The following is a 24,326-nucleotide window of genomic DNA, read 5'->3' on the forward strand; positions in this document are numbered from 1 at the left end:
GTTGCATTTTTTCTAGTGTATCTGTGCTCTACCTGGCATTGACTCAATTCATTATCTCAGCCCAGCCCCCAGGAATAGACTGACTTCTGCCATTCTAACACAAGTTGCGCATACTAAAGGATTTGCTGATGCTCTTCCTGAGGCATGCAATAGTGTTTTAAGCTGGAGATCACAGCCAGCTTCCAACAAAAAGGATCATGTTCTGTTTACCTAAATTCCCTCAGTAGTTTCCTTTAGATACAGCACTTCTCACTCCATACTTGAAAATACCGAAAAGTCCATGGAGGCCTTCCGACTCAGCCATGTCTACATTTCAAATGAGTTACTGCCTTCTTAAGGGCATACATAAGTAATCTAGGCCCATAAGGCCAAAGAAAAATGAATAACAATTAATTTCATGCAGACATGGATAGTGCAGTGTATGAGGGAATAAGTGGGATCTTACAGAGATTAATAAAACATAGCCCTCACCTTTGTGGAGCTTATAGTTAAGCAGATGGTAGGAACACTGACCAAAAAAACACAAAGTGCTGTAAAAGTAATATTATTGCTTCTCTCTCAGAGGAAAGAGAGTTGACATCTGATGGAAGATTTTACAGAGGAGCTGACATTTGAGAGAAGAAGAGAGGAAAGCCCAGGAAAATAAAATAGGTGGTAATAAGTCACATAGGTTGGATGTTGGAATATGTAGGGGGGCATTTGTAAACTCAGTGAGTCAATCAAGTCAATGTCTCAATGACTATGGCAAGTCATGCAGGCAAGTGAAGTGGACCAGAGCAAGGCAATTGAGAGTAGTGGGGGTTTTTGGTAAAGCAGAAAGCATGTGCCAATATGAAGTCATTTAGTAAATACTGGCAGATGATCAAATTTTAGTAAAAACACTGTATTCACCACACAAAAACACTTATGTGGACTAGATACAACTTACAGACTGCCAGTTTGTGAACTGTGCTGTAGGGATACATTAAGAAAGTCAGATAGAGATCTTACATAAAATGCCTTACTGTCAAATTGGGGAGTTTGGACTCACTCAATTTACATAGCCATGAATGGCCCCTGGATGTTGTTTAGAAAAGGGATAAAGTGATAAGAATTGCTTTAGAAAGATTAATCTCATGGGTGGGATGGTTGGCCTCAAGCAGTCTTGCACACAGCATGATCATGGAGGAGGTTGTTGCAATAGTTTTGGTGGGCGATAAGGAGGATCTAAACAGTGATGGGACTGGAAGGATCTTCCAGTAAATCAGTAACAGCTGTTCTGCATCTTGGTGCAAAACAAACTGTAATGCTACAACTTGTTTTGTCTGAAGAGTTGAGTTGATGGTCTCCACTGTGCTCAACACTAGGGGTGATTGTGCAACCCATCCATTGAATTGGCTGGGAACCTGCCCTTTCCTGCTTTACAAGGTCACCGGCCAAAAACTCCACTTGCTCTTGAGGAAATATCCCTTTGATGATGTCTAAATTTTTGAATGTTCAGTTTTTAAAATCTGCCTCCTTCCTTCACCAGAATGACTTGATTGTCCTTTAAATTCTAGCTGAGCTGCACCCTTGCTATGTTTGGGGAGGGCTATAGAGTTCTATAAAGGTAAGGTTTGTGTCTTATTTATATAGACCAGCAGCAGTTAGTCTGGTAATTATGTGATAGCACAAAGGGAATAGATATGTCTTGAATGTAATAAAAGAGACAGGTGTATAGTTAATATCCAACGAGATCTTGCATATCTGGAGCAGGAGTGGCATAGATCAGTGTATGCTGAGTCAGATAGGTATATAATGAATAAATTAATCCTGCAGGGGCACACACTTCACATAAAAGGGTAACCAAAAACTGCCACTCAAGAATGCAGGCTCAGCCATGCTGGATTGCACCATTTTTTTTTATAAGACAAGTTGTTAATCTTTGTTTTTTAAATAATCTCTTGATTTTTATATTTCCAAAATTAAAACAAATACATATTGGGTGGACCAAACAAAACATGTCTGTGGACTAGATGCAGATGGGGTAGGAGTGGAAACATTTTGTGACCTGGCTCTAGAATATCAATTCCATGTGTATAGAGCTGTACTTTACTCATTTCTTTCATCATTAGCTTTGGCTAACCAGAAGACACTCAATAGATGGTGTGTATTGGGATACCATAGGGGACAAATACTCCCATCTGACTCAAGCCTGCGGCTGTATGACTGAAATTTCATGGGTCCTCCCACAAAGAAACCTCTTTGAAGATGGTGTCATTGTCCCTTGGGTATTGCTAAATACAGAGCAGGTGCCCAGCTGATGATTCTGCAATTAAATTGGGCAGAACTGTTATTTTACTTCCATACATTACTAAAGCACCCAGCAAAAGGAATGAGAGAATGCTAACAAAGAAACAAACAATAATCTCCATATCCAGTCAGATTTCTTAAGGGATTTTTTTTAGAGATTTTCATGAACAACAGTAAATATTCATTCTGGAAAAGGTATCAGAGATTATCTTGTCAACACCAATTCAATGGGTGGAGTGCCAATGAGTCAGGGATGTCACTGTATTAAAATAATTGCATTAAATTCAAACAAATCAAATATATAATCTTGGTCTAAGTCCAATACTGTCTTATCCTTGTCAAGAATACAGTCAAGAAGTGGCATGTTCTTAAAGTTCAAGTAAAATGTGTGTGAAAAAAATGTGAAAACTGTATTAGTGACTTTTTTTCCCTGCCAAACTGGAAAGAGAGATCATAATTATCACATTTCAAAGGTGGAATGTCTTGGTTCATTTACATATCATTGTTTCAATGGCAACAAATTTTGAGACCCAGATGACTAATCATCAAATCTACCAAGTTATTTAGTGGTAGAGTTCTGAGTAAATCCAAGATTTTCTAACTCTCCAATCCAAAGCCCTCCCTTTCTTTTTATTGTAATTTCAAGAAATACAGGTTAAAAATTGGTCCTCTCTCACTTTACCAGCTCTGCTGTGGGACAATGTCCTTTTGAAGAAGCACACCCTTCAGATATCAAGGCCTTCATTAAAAACCTTCATTAAGGCTGGGGAATTTGAGTTTCAGAATGACCCTCATGAAGGCCGGAAGCCAGCTGTATCTCTTTGAAAAGCAGCTTTAAAGTTTACCCTTCACCTTCTGATAGGTGACCAAAATAGACTTTTCTTACCTTAAAACCATTTCTCTAAAATCCCAATGCAATGGGAACCCTAATAGAACTAATTAACTCAGACCCATAAGAAATAATATTAGAATCTGGCTGAGTATAACAAAGGATGATATTTGATATGAGTAAAACACACATTCGTCCACGTAATGCAATTAGATTTTTTACTCTTTTTGAAGCACTCTTGCCTGGCTGTTCTTGAAAAATGTAACTATTGAAAAAGAAACTGGCAAGATCTTAAGGACTGGGGCTCAGTTCCTGGCCCCAGTGATGGGCTTGGAAATTGCAGCTACAGCAATTAGAAGTTCCAATTTCCAGTTCACGGAAGGTCAGGCCATGGGGTTATCCTTGGAGCAGTCCTATAATTCCTCCAAGGAAAGGTTCCACCAACTTGAGGGAATCTGGACTGAATACAAGTGAATCAGCACATATATTGTTAATGGCCACAAGCAGGTTTGACCTCAACATCATTTTTGAAATCTGCAGTGAGAGTTGAGCTCTGATCTTTTTGTATTCTCTCTTATCAAATGTGAGCCACGAATTAGCACGTACCTCTTATTTCCTGCCATTCTCTAGATGGGGCTTCTCAAACCTTAACATGCATCCAAATCCTGTGGGTATCGGGTGAAAATGCAGATTTTGATTTAATCGTTTTGGGGTCAGGGGCCCTGACTCTGCATTTCTAAAAAGCCCTCAGGTTTCTTTGAGTAGTAAGACTTTATGTCTATGTCTATTTTCACACACTAAGCTTTTTTTTTTTCTATGCAACATTGATACATTCCCCTTAAACAATTTGTTAATCAAACCAATTAGCCCATTGTAAACAAGAGATACAAGAGATTTTTTCTTGCCACAAAACACTTTCCCTAGCCAGTAATCAAATCTGGTTTCTTTTAAGAGATAGATGTTTCTGTTCTTTATTATTACTATTGTTTTTGATATGTGTGTTGGGGAGGGAGATCAAAATCATTTATATTCACTGAAACCAATCATCCACCGAAGGACTTTAAAACACTAAGTGGCCAATGTCTACTTCAGAACCAGCCAGAAGTAAGCCTTTCTGTGTCTTTAGCTTACACATCATGATGCTTTTGTGCAATGTTACTGAACCCCCATCTGACTTATCTGGTAAGGGAGATTTTCATAATTGCATGCAAAGCACTGATAATCTACAGAAATGCCAGCCAGATTTGTGGCACTAATACCTTTCACAAGTCTTATGATTCATACGACTCAGGGACCACAGACTGTCTAACTTAAGGGAAGCCTGAAATGATACTTATTGTATGTGTGTCATTGATCTTCTCAAAATTCATCCTCAAATATATGTTCCATACTAGGAGGTAAGAATCAGCAGAAAAGAAGGAATCTTTGGAGAGCCAAAAACATCTCTACACCAAATTGAGAGAGTGGAATTATAAGGTGAATGCAATTAACTGGCAGTCACATCTATGTTGAAAACATAGTCATCCCTTTAATAGGGAACATTTGCTGTGCTTGACAAACTCACAGTGAAATGGTTGGATCCATAGGAAGGAACATGCTGAAAATGGTTTCAATATGATCCTGTTTTTTCACTCAATAGCCATTGATTGAGGGTGTCCAGCCAAAAACAATGAGAAAATGAGCCAACAATAGTCTTACCCTTTGACCATATTAGATAAAGTTGCAGCTGAAATTTGTTATATGTTTCAGGAATAACAAAGCATCCATATGGAACATATATTTGGCAGTGTGGCAGCTGATGAAACCAGGAAAATTATACAAATTATCAATTGCTCGCTCCCAAATTACCCCAAAAAGAAATTAGATCCATTTTCAGTAGCTTTGCCTTCAAATTTCTTCATTCCATGAGTCACCACTACCTTCTGCCAAACTAAATATGTCTATGAACGGCTGGAAACTTTAATGGAAAGAAACATAAAACTCAAACTACGTAGGAAAATTTAAGCTTCTTCATGGAAGACCTTCATGGAAGACTAGCAAGTCAGGAATGTGTGAAGACAGACAACACATGGATAATACCTTTTGTTTGGGGTCGCTTCTGAATCAGCGAGCAATACAACGTGCTGGCTTGACTTCAAATTAAAATCAGTTCTTTCCTTTGTTTCTTTTGTAAGCCTCCAATCTCTCAAACTACTAGGGTTTATTAAGGTACACAGTCCTACAGTCAGGTTGATCAGATTTGGGATAAAGAGACTTCATGATGTTATCCAATGGATGGTAGAAATTAGTAAATGAAGATTTCATGAATGGTTAAGAGCTTAATTTTCTAGAAACTATTCTGAGGTGTTATACCAGAAGCATATGACATAGCAGTTCACTTTGAGTTTATGGACTGTGGTTATGAGCACTACCCTCAGATGAGTTTACTGAGTTTAAGTTTAAAGGGTCCAGCTGTGCAAAGAGCTCTGGACCAAGCGTGAGGTGACTGAACTGTAGCCCTGGCTTTCCGACCAGTAGCTCCGGCTTTTCCAACCAACTTTTGTGACCTCATGCACATGATGTTTTTTCTGGACCTCGGTCCCCTCATCTGGGAAGTGAGAGCACTGGACCAGATTGCTCTATATGGTTCTTTCTAACTCTTTAATTTTTCAATTCTGCGTTGGCAAATAGAAACCATTTGTAGTGTTCTCTAAGGGCTGGTGCTCCAGCTGTGATTCATACATTAGCCAGGGATGTACCAATTGTTGCATACCTTCCCTTGCCCACCACTGCTCCTATTAAATAACTCAGATAGAAGTAGAGAGAAACTGAGTGGAGGTTCCGTTCTCACTTTCATAAGTAGACCTTATTGGTGAGGGTCTAGTAGCCTTTGAAAATTACCTGTTGACTAGAATTAGCTTATTCTTGAGCTAGGCATTTTCAGTGGAGCAGCAGTGAAGAGGTCCTAAGAGGCGACATCTACAGTAGACTTGTTGACTTTTTTCTCCTATATCTTCAATCTCAAATGCAAAATGATGGCAGTAGCAAATTGTAAGTCATGGTATATATTCAAGGGACTGGAAGAAGGAAATAGCTTTTGGAATGACATTTTCAATATCAAATCAAGAAATTGTATTTAGTGCTCCATATTAGATGCTGTGAAAAACAGGGCGGGAGGGAAGCCCTTAAAACTTAGTCTGTGTTCTTCTGAAAATGCTCAAGATAAAATAGAGAGAATGAAAATTTACAGTAGCAGCAGTAGCATTTGATTGTGTTGTTCAAAAGTGTTATAAGTGCATCAAATGCTGTGTCTCTGGGAGCCATGGGATGTGAGGCCCCTGGGATAGAAGAACCACAGAGTCGCTGATCCATATGGTGATAAAACTCACAATTTTGATTTCATGAAAGCCACTCTCAAACCAAAAAAAATTAATTCCCCTAAGTCAGGCTGTGATAAGAAAAGAGTTTGGATGTACAACTTGAGAGTGCAAAGATACTTTTTCTGATTAGTGAGTACATTTCCTCTGCTGAATGCTGCTTTTTGAGACTAAGCAGAAATCACCAATAGCTGACTTGAGAGAACAGAAATCTTTTGCCTATATGTGATATCTCTCAGTGACTACCCAATCACCTCGTGGAGAACAAAGTCTTTAAGCAAGCTCAGTGTGGTAAAATGATAGGCCCCATCTCTTTGCTGCTTCTCCCAATGAGAGGAAATAAATGGTGATACTGAGTGAGCATTCTGAGGATCCATTAATTAACTCTTGGGTGGTCTCAATGTAAAGTGATATGTGAACAGGAGGCAGCAACATGCTTTTCTTTTTAATTAATGAGGTTGAGAAGATATATTGCCAAATTAACTTTTCCAGATTATAATTGTTGCCTAAGGTTTTACAGAAGTCAAGCCATTGATCTAATTTGTGAGCCATGATTAGGGATACAAGGCAAAAAGCATCCAATTCAGTTCATCAATCGTGACATATTTGGATGGCCCTTCGTTTCCAAAGCCCTACTACAGCTGAGCCTCAGAACAACTCAGAGGAGTATTTTTATTCCCATTTTATGATAAGCTATGTAAGGCTCAGGGATGTTAAGTGACTTCTCCAAGGTCACAGAACTGTTCAGTAGGGGAGCTGGGTCAGGCCCAAATATGGAACTTCTGACTGTTTCTGAGCAATTGAATAACTGTGATAGGACTCAGATAGGAAAGGTATAAGAAAGAAGGAGAAAAATTGTGGTCATTACCTTTGAACCAGGCTTTTTCACTTGTGAAGAATTGAGAGTTTATTTATTATGTGCCTGACAAGGGGACAGCCACGTATGTTAAGGTCAAAGACAAGCGGCTGGGTGCGGTGGCTCATGACTGTAATCCCAGCACTTTGGGAGTCCAAGGCGGGAGGAAAACCTGAGGTCAGGAGTTCTAGACCAGTCAGGCCAACATGGTGAAACTCCATCTGTACTAAAAATACAAACATTAGCCGGGTGTGGTGGCACATGCCTGTCATCCCAGCTACCTGGGAGGCTGAGGTGAGAGAATTGCTTGAACCTGGGAGGTGGAGGTTGCAGTGAGCCGAGATCATGCCACCGTACTCCAGCCTGGGCAACAGAGCAAGACTGTCTCAAAAACAAAAACAAAAAAAGATAACCAACTTCTTTTTAATTTGCTCCAGGTGGTCTCAATCAAACTTCTAAGCACAGGGTTCTGCTCTGAACCATTTCTGCCTGCCCTTCCTTTTCTTACTAAAATACATGAATTCCATGGCTACAGGGCAAAAAAGAAAAGGCCTGCAAAAGGTTTTAAATAGGCTATAGGAAGAACTTTTATTTTTCAGAGAAAAGCTTTCAAAACCACAATGACTCTTCTCATGGCTTGCTCCAGGCAATGGACCACAGGCTCTGGATTAAAGAGTGACTGAGAATTGATGTGTTACTTTCACTTATGGTCTTCCAATCTCTCTAGTTGCCTCTCTTCTGGAGATTTGTCTAGTCTAGGAATCTTGACTGGGGGGTGATTTTGCCCCCCAGGGTACATTTGGCAATGTCTGCAAATATTCTTGATGGTTGTGACTGGGAGGAAGGGACTGCTGGCACCTAGTGGGTAGAGGCCAAGTACATTGCTAGATATTGTATAATGCATGGGGCAGCTCCCTCTCCCAGCAAAAAACAGTCTGGCCTAAAACGCCAATAGTGCTGAGGCTGAAAAAGTCTGTTGCCAATGGTGCTTGGGGAAAGTTGAGTGAGGAGTATGAGAATAAGGTAAGATTTTAAAACAGTCTGGGCACGGTGGCTCATGACTGTAAATCCAGCATTTTCGGAGGCCGAGGCGGGCAGATCACTTGAGCCCAGGAATTTGAGACCAGCATGGGCAACATGGTAAAACCCCATCTCTACAAAAAATACAAAAGTTAACCGGATGTGGTGGCATATGCCTATTGTCCCAGCTACTGGGGAGGCTGAGATGGTGGGAGGATCACTTGAGCCTGGGAGGTTGAGGCTGCAGTGAGCTTTGTTTATACCACTGCACTCCAGCCTGAGCAACAGACCGAGACCCTGTCTCAAAAACACAAAAACAAAAATGAAAAAAACCCACATCACTTAGTCTCATAAAGAAGTTGGGGATAGGGTCAGCAAGGAGGGAGAAAGAAAAATCTATAGTGTCCTTAAATCCATTTAATCCAGAATTCTAACTCTTGGTGGTCCTTTCCCCAGTTTTATAGGTAATCAGGAGGGGGCTGCGTGTGGGTTGGCTCAGTGCACACTTTCTAAATCGCTTGCCTCTGATGAAAGACCCATTTCATCAGGGTAAATGGCACAGAGGTAGTACGATCTTCCCAGCAATACTCTCTGGATTGCTCCTATGTCTGACAAATTTTCAAAGTTTAAAAAGGTCCCTCAAACAGCCTTTTAGTACCTCATAAAGATGAGAGATGAAAGAAGAAAACCAGAAGAGATTCATAGAGTATTTGCTTGGGAGTCTGCAGAAAAATCAGGTGTAAATTTCTTTTGGCTTGGGACAGTCAGAGAAATCTCCAGAAAGAAAAACTGATCCAACAACTCGTCAGACTGTTTCAGATTTTCCGGGAGCGCAGCTTTGCTAAGTCATTCCAAAGCAGTTCTACCAAAGTTGACATTGGAGTGAGTGACCAAAGAGTCAGAATAGTATAATATACAATAATAGTCAAATTATGACCTTAAGTGGACTTGGAATGCCTGAAGTACATGTGAATGCTTTTCACACCATATAGGAGACAGGCAGGGAATTACTTTAGTTTGTACAAATTTCCACAGCAAGGGAATAAAAGGGTTAATCTAAGTCTCAGGTGAATTTATTGAAAGGAAGGAACCAACAAGATCTATGCTCATTTGGATGAATTTGATTGGAGACTTCTTTTGGTCATTTTAATTTGCCAGGTAACTCTGACACAGACATGGCTAATTGCTGCTAAATGGAGGAATACTGCAGTGGGAGCAGAAAACAGAATGACAGTATCTTCTCCCTTTGTCACTAATTAGCTGTGTGACCTTGCACGTGTCACTTCTCTCTGGACTTCAGTCAGCCTTTGGCTAATTCTTCTTATTATTTTCATTTACATGAATATATGGGGTAAAATTGCAGTTTTGATACATGACTAGATTGCATAATATTGACAAGATTATTTTTCTAAAGGACTTCTAAGTTTGTAGCAATCTTCAATTTTATTTTCTTTGAACAATCAAGTAGTCTTAAGAGGGAGAGATTATAGAGATGTATACTTAATCAGTAATCAGGTTCTTGGGTATTTCCTCCCCTCTTTTTGACCCCTCTTTTTTTGGCATGGAAATCTTTATTCCTGCAGAATGCCTGAGCATTTAATGCAAAAGATTTTAATTTAAAAGAGGTTGTGTGGTCTCTGCTGGTTGCACAGTTTCTCTTTGTGTCTGTGCTGCTGATGATCAAATATTGCAAAGCCATTAATTACCTTAGGACAAATGCAGACGACCATGTGCAAAGGTTCTGGCCAGTTGCAGAAAGCAATATGCCAGATATAACGTTAAGTGAAGGGTTTTTCTTGGTATTTAAGGTTCAGTGAAAAAGTAAGAGGGGCAGCTATGCCAAGAATGAAAAGCCAGAGCTTGCCAAGTGCTTCTTTAAGTGGCTTTAGCCAATGTGAGACTAAACAATGCATTAAATAGGCATACAACTTACTGCAGTTAGGGAATTGCATGTCAAATAACACCTCTTTGCTATGTTTTAAACATGATCTCACATATAGATAAAGACAAACAAAATGCTGTGTTGTCATCTCCTTAGTCTAACAGCTAATAAGGCCTGGGGGTTTGAACTTTCCAGGCAACCTAAAGTAATTCTTTGGGATGTCTCAGGGAAAGGTGTAGGATGGAACTCTGCCAGGGTGGCAGCTCAATGCAAAAATGATTTTTTGCCACCATGGGTTGTCAAAGACGTCTGGCTGCACAAAGGAGCAAGGCCCTTGCAGGCTTTTATTGAGAACAATGAGACATCTCCTTGGGAGAGACCTTGTGGCCATTTTCACTGTGTCTGAATCTTTGGTGTGGGCTGTAAAACCAGCAGAGAGGCTGCTGGAGAGATGAAGTCAGCTCTAATGGAGACCTTGGGCAATGATGGCATGACACAAGATGTCTGGTCAAGGTACTGGAGGCCCATTGAAGTAGCAGAATGCCAAAATTCTCTCCTGCATCCAAAATGTCTCCCCTACCAGCCACTGAAGATAGGATACATTTCAATACCAATGGTCTTCAAACAACTGGTTGAATAATACCAGCAAAGGTGGTGGTCTTGCATCCCAACCACTGGCTGCTCCCACATCTCCTTTTATAGTCAAGTTGGGGAAGTTTCTTCCTGTCTGGATTATGGTGTCTGTCACCACCTCCTACCACTCTAAAAGCACCCCAAGAAAAAGTTTAGTCCAATTAAACAGCAGTTTTTTAGTAGGTCTTTGAGAAAAACCAATGGAAGAAATGGTTGCAAGTAATGAAGCACTTGAGGTTTGCAGGAAGAGGAAGAAGATTTGTAGTTGGCCAGAAGAGAAGCTTCCCAGATCCTACTGCATATCCTGGTGTACACAGGTGAGGTGCAGTGTTCTGTCTGAATTCAGCCTGTGAAAGGTCTTGTACAGCAGCAACCTCTAATCAAAGAAGACTTTTCTTGTGCATCCTGAGCAAGTTTTCTTAGCATTTCTTCAATTTTTCCAGAAGCTAAAATATAGGGTCATTAAATAGATACCTCTCTCATGCCTCTTTTCAAGGAAGTGTTCAATATCAATTTAGTCATCCTGGGATTCTTGCTCCTTATCTCCCATAAGACTACCGGGATTTTGGAAGTATCTCCCTATGCTACACACTTCTTGGAGGCAAAAGAACTTAGCTTTGTTTCTGGAACCATTCAGTGGGGTAAGTTACAAAATGTTCATGTCTCACATTTCTCATTTGTCCCATGAAGCAATAATCTTTGCCCACCAAGACTGGGGTAAAGACAAAGTGAGAGAGCTGACACAACTGGATTTTGAAAAAGTAAATATACTAGATAAACATAACATTCTTCATGTTATTATTACTAATACTACTACACAATTCTTACTACTCATAATAGATTTTTAATCAGCTGCCTCCAAGGAGAGGAAATGAATGTGTAATTAATTGGGCAGTTCATATACTTCAGCATTGGCAACAGATTCTGCAATTGATCTCAGAAGAGAATAATTAAGTGTAATAGCTCACATATGTGGTGCTTACTATGTGCCAGGCAATATTCTAAGTTAACATATTCTAATATAATTATAACTAATTTAATCCTAACACCAACTCTATAAGGCAGGCTCCATTTTACAGATGAGAAAATTGAGGAACAAACAGGTTAAGTAACTTGCTCAAGATCACTCACCAAGTAAGTTGCAGAGCTGGGGTTCAAACCTGAAGTGTTTGGCAATAGAGGCCATGCTCTTGGTCTTGAACCCTTTGCTTTCCTGTTTATAACTCTCCCTCAGGAGGGAGATGGTCTCGAAGGGCATTAGCATGTCAGAAACAAATGCAAATTATTTTCTAATTTTGCATCATTTTCTTAGTGGTCCTATGGTTGCAGAGACTGGTCCTTTACTATTTAAAGATAGTAGCAAGCATTTGGGGTCAATATAAAAACACATTGCTTTTCTTTAATAATATCTGTGGCCTATTAGCTTAGTGGTACTAATGAGGCCAGGGTCATAAGGTCAAACCCCACATGTACCAATTAGTTTCAAAGAGAAAAGCTTTCCCACAGCTAGTGACTGTACCCCTAACTTTGACCAGCTGTCACACAGACGCATAGCAGGCCTTCTAAGGGGTACCAATAAAAGGAATGAAAATGGTGCAACTCAAATCCAGCCCCACTCAAAACAATGCTAATGGTGGGTGAGTGTGATGCCAGATTCCCCGATTATATACTCTCTTCTTTAATTGAAAAGGTAATAGGCTGGGAAGAGGCTTTTGGTGAAGGTTTAGAAACCTGTAGATTCTTATTTGTCCCCTCTAATTTAATAAAGGGCATCTAAAAATGAATGTACTAACTCGACCTCACAGTCAGGAGAGTGAGAGAATGTAAAGATGAGAACTGTCAATGGGTCTATCCTAACAAAGAAAAATGACAGTCTGTTTTCATGAGGCGTGTGCTTCTTTGGCTCCTTGGTCCAAAAGACCTGCATGTATTTGGTCATATCTAAGCTTCTATTCCATCCCTGAGGGGTTGAAATCCAGCTTAAAGCAAAATAAAACGAAGAATCTGGCTCCTTTTACTTTAAGTGAGTGGAATCTCCTATCTCTGGGGACCAACAGAAACTATATAAATAAGATAAAAGAGACTAAACGTTATTTAGTCACTACTTAAATCCAAGGTTCTTCTTTCTTGAATAGCACCAGAGCTTTGTTAATTACAACCTAGACTATGAGTCTGTTAAAGTTAGAAGAGGTCATTTATTTTAATAAAATTCCCTTGTTTTATGGACAAGGACATTTAGACCCAGGAAGTTTAAATGCCTGCCAAACTCCTACAGCTAATGAATGACAGGTCTGGGAGTAGTTTTCTGGACCGTATATATCAAAGGAAAGAAGCTTGACTTAATAATAATAACCTAGATCTAAGAAGGTTGTTGCAATCAATAACAATGAAAGTTCGTTGTAAAGTTTCACTTAAAGCCCTTACAAAACAGTCTGTTTTAACACATGAAAAATGCCATTCGTTTATTCAGACCTGTTCTTAATAACTATACATTGGAAGTATGTTTTACAAAACCTATAAATCCTGAAGAGCTGAAAGAATATCCAACTTTCTTTTCTAATTGATTTACTTCTCCATTTCCCCAGACCGCCAAGGTAAAGCATATACAGTTTATTTAAGGGACTGTTTATAGACTCTTAAAACTAAAAAAGACCCCAGAAACTCTCTTTCAGTTGCTCTTAATTGAAACCATCCAAGATGGTTGGTTGTCTGTCAATTTTTTAAGAATCTCCAAGGAGAGAAATTCCACAGGCCCATAGCAGCATGTTAAAATGGTTAATCACCATGGCTGTCAAAAATTATATCTATGGTAAGCTTCACTTCTCCTATTTCATTTGAAGCTCTTTTTTTTCTTGGTGTTTTTCATGCAAAATGAGGTTGTAATGAGCCACCCTTTATAAGGGCTCCATCAATCTAGTAAGAAAATCGCTAGCTCCTTCCCAATGTGCTTTCATCTCCATTATGCCACCATTTTTCTCACAGGACTACAAGAACACAAGGCTGGCTGATAGGCTCTCCTATCTTCCCTGTGATGCATAGGAAAGAATGAGTAATTAGCTCTTCATTGGGTCTTTCATTTCATAAAATGTCTAGGGAAGCTGCATTAATTATACATGAACTGTTCCATTTATGATGGGATAATGTTCACAAACAGATAATCTAGAAGGTTGCTTTCACTGTGCTGTAGTGGAACTTGGGCTTGAAGGGAAATATGAGCTCATTCATATCATTGGGTCAATCTACACACAATAAGCATTACAAAATATTTTATTCAGAACAGTTCTAATAGAGTTAAAAAACTCTCCTTGTTAAATATTGCAGATTGACAAAAATGATAGATATGGAGGCAATTTTCTTTTAGATGTTTGAATTTCAAACTAAAATCAGAAACTGCTTTCTACAACTAAAAGAATTGTACTTCCAAAATGGATTTGAAGCAGTTTAAAATAAAAGGCACAGCCACAATCAAACTTTGAAAATAAGTGTAAAGAGAATAATAAGAGTCAACTGACAGTGTATAGAGGTGGGGAAGAATGCTTCCCTCTAAAAAGTATTTCAAAGACTATGCTTACAGCTGACTTCTCCACACACAGTAAATCTCAGGGGATGAAAAGGAAACTGAATGAAATTTGTTGACAACAGTTAATGCCTGTAGGAATAATTGGCTCAGACACAAAACAGACATCAATGTAGCTTGGGGATGACCAAAATGCAGCAGCCTCTAAGTCATTGTTAGTATATATTTTTTCAGTTCAAAAAAATAAAAGCAGTTTTATTAAATAACTGGATAACCATGAGGTGAGAAGTATTGTCCACAGTATTTGACAACCTTAATTCTTGATGGTTCTTAAGACTAAGATCCCAAACAAGTAATTCCATGCTATTCAATTGGATTCAACTGGATTCAATTCAATTCAATCCTGTCAGTTCAACAATCAAATATGGGCAGCTACTATAGCATCCAGGCAATGAGCTAGACACTTGGATTCAAAGGTAAATAAATATGTCCTTTGGCATCAAGGAACCCATTGACAGGGTATTATTCTTGGCAGGGTAGACCCTTGTAAGGTGAGACCACAAATGGGACAAAATATTCAGGAAAAACATAAAGGATATAATCTATTCTCCATGGTTATTTTTCTATTACAACAATAATACTTAGTTGCATTTTTCTTTTACCACTCAACACAACTGTAAGCCCCTTGAAGTCAAGGTCAACCTCTCATTCATTTCTAGGCATCTCATTCATATCTCATCCAATGCTTACACATAACAGATGCTCCATCAATGTTTTGAATTAAATTAAAATAATCTAAATGGATTAACTTCTTTTGGGCAAATAAGATTGTCCAGTTGATTAGAAAGAATACTTTTAACAAGTATTCTCATTAACAAGAATACTTTTGTGCATGAGGGTATGTTGGACACTTTTGTGCATGAGGGTATGTTGAATTAACATAAGTCATGGAATTCTAGAAGGCAAAACTCATGACACACATACTTTCAATGACAATACTGATAATATATGATTTATAAAACCACTTTCTAGCTAAAGCCATACAGTAAACATCAAGATTTGCTATATATAACATTTCCTTTTCAAGTTATTCAGACACAATTTTTTAAAATTTGCTGAAATTTGATTGTTGTAGTAACAGAACAAGAGAACCTGGAAATTGGTTTCCATTTTAGTTGTCCAATGTTCTTAAGTATCTGTGCAAAAACATGTAAGTATCATACCGTTACTTAGGAACAATCATTTTTTCCATTCTCATTTTTCATCATTTAATGCAAACATCATAGGCATAGAAGGATCCAATTTTCATGCACTGTGCATGGAAATTCTGGAGCATGTCATGTTGAACAGCACAATTCAACCTGGCACGTAACAGAGGACACTTCTAGGCTTGGCAATTACCTAGTGAACTGGATCAAAGGAAATTGCACAAATGGATTATCAAGGGGGAATAAAAGTCCTCTTGGGCATAATAAGTGAGAAACACGTTTTCATTTTTTAAAAAAATGAAGATCAGTAGCTGCAAATTATAGAATAATTATGACCCACTGTTGGATCATGTGATGTCCCACAGTTATCTTCCACAGGGTATTTTAAAGGTAAAACAAGTCTGCTATTGGAAAACCACTCACCCAATGCACTCATTCATCTGCTCTGCAACAGAGAACTGGATAGAATTGCTTTATTGCCAGAAAAATAAATGAGTTCATTCAATTAAAGCACTGGCTGGAAGCAAATAGTGGGAATTTGCCTATTCAAATAGTAGAAGGTACTTCTGATTCTCTGTCACTAGTGATTTAAAAACTGTTTGTTGCCAAATCCACTGCAAGTACTGATCACCAATCCCCTCACAAGCCTCTTCCTTCCCATCTCTCTTACTGATCTCCAGACCGGTATACACAGGCCACCCTCTACCCTGCCAGTCATACACATACATACCCCACCTGCCTAGAGAGAAGCTGACATTTGGGAAGGATGAGAGAGACTTCAAGTGTGTGAGTCATTAGAGGAGCTATTCAAAGCATAGTGGGTAACTGAGGTAAGCTGTCTACACTGGAGTGATATGAACCTTTAAGAATGACTCATGCTCAGTTTCCTGGAACTCTCTAAAACTCCAAAGAATTATAAGGAATGAGCATCTGGCTTTAAATATTTTGCAGTCCTATACAGTGAGATAGATGCATGGGAGCTAGATTCTTTAAGTGATCAGTTCCCATAGGAATCATTGACTTTTGCTTGTGTATATTATTTACACACCTTGACTTGGCTGTCTACTTTTCATTGGCTGTTGACTTTCTAATCACCTAAGAGCTACTTAAGAGATAAGTGACCCTGTACTTGTCAGAGACCCTTTTCCAGATGGTGACATCATTGAAGGGTCCCAGAGAAGAACTATGCCAAAAGAGAGCAACAACAAAAAATCAAGGTCAATTGGCATAGAGGGCAAATTCGTATGGCATTTCAGTTTGCATTTAGAGACAGTCTCTGTATTTGCAAACAGTCCTGCCTTTAAGTGGAGTTCACCTTCTGTCTGTTCACGGTGATTTCATGGTGAATGGAGACATCTAGGATGCGCCCTTTAATATTTTTTCCCAGATCCACATGACTGGAGAGTCCTTACTAGTTTACACCAGATCACATGGCACTTAAAGCAGCCCTGCATGTGTTCCATATGTTTATATGTGCAACCATAGGTTTTGAAAACAAAAACATCAATACCTCAGGGCTATTTTTTCCCATCCTTTCATTGAAAGGAATGAAATAGTGAGGGTAGATCATAATAGTTGAAAGAAGGCTTAGCAGGAAGTAGTTAAAGACGAATTGTAAAGGAGGAAAATTCCATCCTAGATCTGCAAAACCTGCCAAAGCCCCGCCGAAACACTATGCTTACTTTAAGGTGAGGAATCTCAGAGGCCTAGGATGGTTGCCAGACACGGGCAGTCATTCAGTTATTCACACACTCTCTGCGGTTGTAAATCCACAGAGCTGTACACGTTAGACTTGAGCAGCACAGTGAGAGGGAGGGCTACTTACTGAAATAAAAGCCCCTGTCTCCACACACGAACTGAAGAGCATCCACCAGCTCAGCCCCGCAGAGCGTCTCCGGTCCAGCCGTGGCGGAGCTGGTGAAGGTGAGCAGGCACAGTGCCAGGTAGAAGAGATGCGAGGAGGACATGGTGTGCATCTTCACCTGCCCAAGAAACAGAGGGAGGGTCAGGTTTCTTCCTTGGTCCTTGCAAGGGGAGTGGGGTTGGACAGAAGTGCATTGACTCCCACGATTCCACGACTGTCATTAATCAGGACTGCCCAGCACAGAAGTCAATAGAGTACATGAGAACCCAGTGGGAGTTGTGGATGGAGCATGTCTCGGCATCCAACAATCTGTGTTTATTCCCCTGGCTACTGTGGATCCTTGGAGGAGTCCTCTCTGAACCCTTTCATTATGGGTTCCTATTTCAATGAATTGAGATAAAATATCTAGAAATATTTACTACGGAAATGAAAGATGCTATTATTACAGTGGGATCCCATATCACTCTGAGACTCTGGTAGGACTTTTGAATTATCAAAGATTGTGCTCAGTACAGATTCGAGGCCAAATAAGTTTTGTTAATTTAAATTTCTCAATATTGGCCATCCACAGATGGTACATGCATTCATTATTGAGCAGAATATTTTTAACCAAAGCATTATTCCCTATTTTTGACTAAAAATAATTTGCTATGGCAAAAAAATGGCTTTTGACAATACTATATATCATCATAGGGTTTTTTTTTTTTTTTCTCTTATTATGAGAGACAGACAGAGAGAGAGAGAGAGAGAGAGAGACACTGATTCCTTACCTGGGGAGTATCAGCAGTTGACACAACCACAAATAGAAGAAAATAACAGAAACAGAAAAAAACATGAGAATCAAAGAATGAAATTGGCTCTAGTAGAAGCCACTCCTGCATAACTAAAGCCCCTGGCCTCAAGTCCAATATCAAATCAACACATGTTGAGAATCCCTTCTGTGTGTTTTTATTTTATTTTTAGTCACAGGAATTCTTGGCTTCATCTCTTGGAGGGACTTATGTGTCACTGTAACTATTTTATAGCAAAATATACCCAGGGACCCCTGGTTGGCATGACTTAGTCAATGATAGCCAAACAGCAGCCTTGCCAAAAGCAGCAGTCCTGTGGCTCAAGTCTCCCATCCTCACTCTAAGTAGTAGAAACCATGCTGAGGCAATCATTAAGTTTTTCCATATTGTAACTTGTGGCACAAAGATGTGGCTTTTTCCAAGAAGCCTCCCAAGGTGAGTTGTTTCACTTCTCTCAGATGCATCTACTTTCAACATCACAGGAAGAGTCACTGACAGGGTGTTAGGTGAGGGGCCCTATTAAAAGGGTTGTGGAGTCACTCTGGAAGCTATAATTATAAAAAGAGGCTTTTTTGAACCTCACAGTAGTGGCAGGTCCATTCAACCCCATCAGTTTTGAAGAAACAGTCATTAATTTTCTGACCACCTCCTTGCCCTCCATGGACTCTCAATTTAATGGCTCTATATCAGTGGCAAAATTTCCCCCATCATTCTAATGAAGATTTCCATTTTTGTAGTCAGACCTTCACCTCAGCAATTGAAGAAAAAAAAAAAAAAAAAAAAAAACCCAAACCCCTGTCTCTTGTTAACAAAATGTAAATATTTAGTTAATGGTTGTAAAGCAGTTGAAGATGAAAAGCGCCCTCTATTTGCAAATGATCATAAATAATGGACATAAAATAGAAGAGGAGGTAAAAGCTCAACTGAATATTTACTGCATTTTTCTCAACAGGATCTCTACATGGAAATCTTCCATCCCCCTACATAGCCCAAAACACTGGGACTGGAAGAAGCAAGTTATCATCCAATTCTCTTTTTTTTTTCTTTTTTTTAGTTGTAAAATTAGTGGGGTTTTCCTGTTCAGTATTTCCATTAGAAACCTCAACAAATTCAACCCAACTGGACCTCATGGCATTTTTCAAAAGAACAAACCTGTGATTGACCTTGCAGAGCATATCCCCGCACTGCGGGAATGGGCCAGTTCTAGAAAGTATGTTATTCTACCAAATCCTATTTCTCCACCCCTCCCTTCTTTGTTGAGTTTATAGCAATGCTGAAGTCTAAGCACCTGCAATGGTAGATGCCTTCAAGTTCTTCAGCTTTCGTGAAATCCAGGGAATAAAATTACTCAAGTTATAGCCTTAGTGAATTTCAAACTTCATTAGATGTCAAAACCATATTTTTAATAGTGAGCTCTAGTATAACACATTTAAGTGCAGCAATACATATAAATCTCTAGAACTTAAGAATTTAATATTTTTTAAACAGATTTTTCTTTTCCTTTTTTTTTTTTTTTTTTTTTGCTGAGTTATATTGTCAGATAAATCTCAGTACTTATAGTTCTAGGACAAGATAGAACCTCTAGTGCATTTTCTTTTAGTTTAGGGAACAGTCCAGTACACCCACAGAGAACCAGATAATTTATCACATTATGTTCCCACAAGGGAAAACAATACCGAACTTGCTTAGGAGTTAAAAGTGTGAAACAAGTGGTCCCATATGTTCATTATTTTCTTGGCCTTTTATTTTGCCAAACACAAAAGAAATGAATAGAGAGAAAGGAAAGATATGATAGAAAAAAAGGGGAGAATCAGAAAGACATGAGAAAAAAAGAAAAAAAAATCAGAAAACACTTTCTCAAAAATCATTCACAAACCCAAATTTTAAAAGTTCTTTCTTTTTTAGAAATTTTAAATAAATGGAATATTAATTGATTCCAGATGTCTGGGCTACAATGAAAATGCCCTGTAAAATTTGAGGGCAACAGTCATAAGAAAATACTCACTGTAGGTGTAATCATTTTTGTTTGTTCCAGGTCTTTTACAGCAGGTCAGGGTGGGTATTATGAGGCCGATGTGAATAGAAAACTGAGGTCTTAAAAACATGTGCTGCTTTGTGGGTGGGGTTTGTGAAAGCATCTAGTTACATTTGGACACCCAGGCAGGTATGCTATGAGCCTGGGTAAACTGCCTTTTGTCCATTGAAACAATGAACAAATTGCACAGCTGGGATTTAAGTCAATCTTTTTTCCCCAACCAAGCCACCTATTTCCATTGTATGCCTATTGTAGCCGCCCAGATAGTGACCCAAGCTCCAGTCCACTCCCTTACTCCCTTCCCCCGACTCACTCACTTGGAAATACCTTGAGACTCAGAGTACAATCAGTTTGTGAGTTCTGCCTCTGGGCAGGACACCTTTACTCACTGAATTACATGTGAAAGACCACGCAGCTCCCTCAAACCACTTCCTGCTTCAAGTACAGAAAAAAGTAACAACTTATTAAGAGCTCCACTTCTGAAGTGTTCAGCATACACAGCATGAAAAGTGCATTTGGAAACAATTTTCTTAACTTGTAATTAACGCAGAGATAACGTTCCACAGCCTCTTTTATGATCCCCTAAGTAGGGAGACAAAAACTCCAGCTGCTAGATCACATAGTATGTATGCACAGTGACGTCATTTCTTTGAAAGCAAGGTGGCCTGCATGTGTTGGCATCTCAGGAACAGCAGAATCAGGTGCCTGACAAGGGTGTATCTTTAACTCCCAGAGCCACTTACTTGACTAGGGAAAGTCCTAGCGGTGAAGTGTTTGAAAGCAGCAACTGAATGCTGCACTAAGTGGCAAGACGTCTTATGAATTGAGCCCTCAGGCAATTGAATCGGTGGAGCCAGTGACAGCAGCTTAAAAGCGCTTGCAAATTGAAAAAAAAACACAAGTCTTGAAGGACATAATTTTGCTGAGAATGGAAACTAGAACTACGGCCAGCAATCGGAAACGAGAAGTCGGTGCACCGACAGCAGCAGCCAGATTTACCTAAAGGGACTTCACGACACCGAATATAAAATCAGAGTTTTACAACACAAAACCCCAAGTCCAAACTCTGCCCATGAAAGTCCTCTTCTAAACAGAAAAGTTGGGCGAGCAGCTCTTAGAAAGTTTCTGCTTTCCATATACAGTATGTATTTGTTTAAATTATGCAAATATGCAAGGTCAGCAAGAGTTGTCAAGGAGTTCTTTTTTGGAAGAACAAATTACACTTTACTCTAACTTTAACTCTCTCTCCGGGCATAAGTGCAGAGTTCCGGGACCTTAGCTCCAAAGATCATATTTAAAAGCTTTAATATCATCTAAAATATAACTCTTCATATATAGCATGTCTTGTAAATAAAGTCCTGATGAGTTACACACACACAGACACACACACACACATGCACAAGAACATGGTCTTAAAAATAAAACATCTGCACCTGCAAAAGAAGAAAAAAATCCCCAAGTTCATATCCACGCTCTATAGCCCTTAGCCATAGACAGGATTTAAAGGAATCTTCTATAATGACACCACGGAAGCCTTGCAGAAGTGGGGGATTTAGCATAGTACCTTGCAATAGTTTCTACTCAGACAGATATCTGTGCAAATGCATCCATCTCCCCGAGCTATTTTTCAGATTCCACAGAATTGCATGTTCAGCAATTTATAAATAACTCCCAGTTCCGAAACAATGAAAATTTTAAAGTGAATAACAGTTCTAGGCAGAAGCAAACAGTACACAATTTAAATAAAATTCCCCAATGACTTCAAAGAGTAAGAAATATTTACCTTCAAGAAATCACAAAAGCAGCACTTAAATAATTGGGTTGGAAGACTGCTGATTTTTCCCATTGCTTCTGAAGTACAAAGTCTGAAAATGAATTGGTTAGCAGGAATAATGAAGCAAAAAGAAATCCAGAGAGATGGGAGATGTTGAGAGCAATGTCACATTTCAATTTTGAGGACTTTATTCCATTGCGCAGGCTCTATCTGCTCTGAATTTAGCAGTGACAGTGAGATTTAGCAAACAGAAGAGGGATTTAGAGAAAATCCTCACATTTATCTACAAAACACAGACACTGTAGACAGGAAACAGCTGGGGGAACATTTGCCTTCTCTCTCTCTCCCTCTTCTGGCAAAGTTATCGAGTAAGGACTTTTTTGGGCATGGTGACAAATAACATCATACCTTTGCATTTTAAAACTAGAGCACAGAAGCATTTTTTTCCCTTAAAAGAATGTGTGTTAGTGACAGGGTTAGCAGACTTTAAAATACTTATGCTGCCATAGAAAATAAGGATCTGTTTTCTGATTAACTTTCTGCTGGGCAGGAAGACACACACGTCTGCTCATACACCTTACTAGTATTAAAGGAATGTATACATGGGGGATGGGAGAGCAGTTTTACATTCTAGAGCAAATGCAAAATTTAAAACAAAAAAGAAAGAAAGAACGATAAGACCCTCTCCAGCAAACTCTAAATTTTAACCCCGAAGTGACTGGGGTAAAGCAGATTGGAAGACAGCACTCGGGTGACCCCTTGTCCTAGTTGCCAAGTGAGCGGAGTGATCTCATTTCCTAGAACCTATGGAGGGGCAGGCAGCATCCGATTGGTCCCTTTAGGACACTGTCTCATACTTTCTCTCCTGCGATGAGGCAAAGACTATGCCGAGCTGTAGAAACCAACTGAAATAGAACATTTTTCTTTATTCTTTAACTAGGCTGCCTGTCACTGTCCCCTCCCTACCCCAGCACTCTGGGAGAAGGGGACCTGGGGGCCAAACAATTTTCCTGTTGTTTGAATTTTCCACATAACTCAAACCTGTGTGTGCGTGCGTGTGTGTGTGTGTGACAGAGGGAGTCTGTGTGCCAGAGTGTGTTTTCTTTCTCTGATTTTTGTGTATTCTAAATAACACCAGCTGGCTAGCAATACCCTCTCAAGGGTTATGATGTCATTCAAATCCCTCAACTGGGTGACTGGCCGGCAACATGGTCCAAGCCAGCTGTTTTGCTATTTATAATGTACACTTGCCTTTGCCATTGAGAATTCAGTTCTGATCTTTTGTTGATACAGCGTGTACCTATTTCCCTTTGGTTTTGCGAAGCAGTAGATAAGAAAGTGGATTATAAAATAAGGTTGCAAAAGCCCAGAACAGACATACCTCTTTCCCTAGAGAGCTTTCCAGGCCTGGTTTCCCAGGAGTGGTAGAAATAACCTAGACCTTGAATTTTTTCTTTGCTTTTTTTTTTTTCCCCACATGACTCTCAGGGGACTGACACATCAACTGAAAACAGAGTTCTGCTTGAAATCCTACTCTGGCTCTTTATGTTATCCTGGGGCCAGAAATTTGTTTGTAGAAATGGATGCCCTAACAAAAATCAAACAAACCTGTTTTGTTTGGAAGGGGGTTGGGTTTGTTTGGGTCTTCTGTGTGGTTAATACCTCGTAGCAATGTTTACCTTTCAGAAATCAAAGTTAGAAATCTGGAATTATGTTGTGTCAATGGTGCACTATGTTCAGCAACATTTTGTGAGCTCTACCATGTGCCCAACTACACACATCCCTAGGAAAACACAGAGGAAGAAGATATGGTCAAGTCCCTTCAGGGGCTTGCAGCTGAATATCAGAGACAAAGAGGAAAACTTCACAGTCATGTGATGGGCATGTGCTCTTTTTAAAAACATGAACAGTACACAATGAGAGGGAGTGACACATTCTCTGGGAAGACAGGGGAGTAAAATATTTTGGAAAATCCAAAATGAGGGAGGCAAACTGTGACATGAGAGGCTTTGGGGTACCATGTTGGGAAATTTCAGTGGATGGGATTTGACCCAAAGAGTATACTAAGAGGTATCATCAAGAGGTGGCCCGGTAGGTGGCCCTGGATTATTCTTAATGCAGGGATTACCCACATATGCAGCTGTGTGAGTAATCCCTGCATTTAAGAATAATCTGTGGCTTCCTTTAATAAGCTCTCCTTGTGCACTTGATTTTCAACAAATCTTTTTCTTTTCTGCAGTTTTTGTGGATCATACCCTTTCTGAAAAATATCTATCCTCTTATGGACTTT

General features: G+C 39.4%; 1 protein-coding gene across 5 annotated transcripts in view; it reads right to left on the reverse strand.

Moving 5' to 3' along the window:
* IGF1 (insulin like growth factor 1) overlaps positions 1 to 22,301 on the reverse strand; it is an 82,817-nt gene extending 60,516 nt beyond the window's left edge. For 2 of the 5 annotated variants that reach the window (XM_015152532.3, XM_077952489.1), the window contains exons 1-2: positions 22,046 to 22,290; positions 17,398 to 17,554 (exon numbers count right to left, since the gene is read on the reverse strand). In XM_015152532.3, the coding sequence (XP_015008018.1) occupies positions 17,398 to 17,554; positions 22,046 to 22,108 (220 nt within the window). In that variant the 5' untranslated portion in view covers positions 22,109 to 22,290. 5 annotated transcript variants of the gene reach the window in all.
* Between the last annotated feature and the right edge of the window lie 2,025 nt (positions 22,302 to 24,326).

The sequence above is a fragment of the Macaca mulatta genome, chromosome 11 (assembly GCF_049350105.2).
Source record: "Macaca mulatta isolate MMU2019108-1 chromosome 11, T2T-MMU8v2.0, whole genome shotgun sequence".
In the NCBI taxonomy this organism is placed as follows: Eukaryota; Metazoa; Chordata; class Mammalia; order Primates; family Cercopithecidae; genus Macaca; species Macaca mulatta.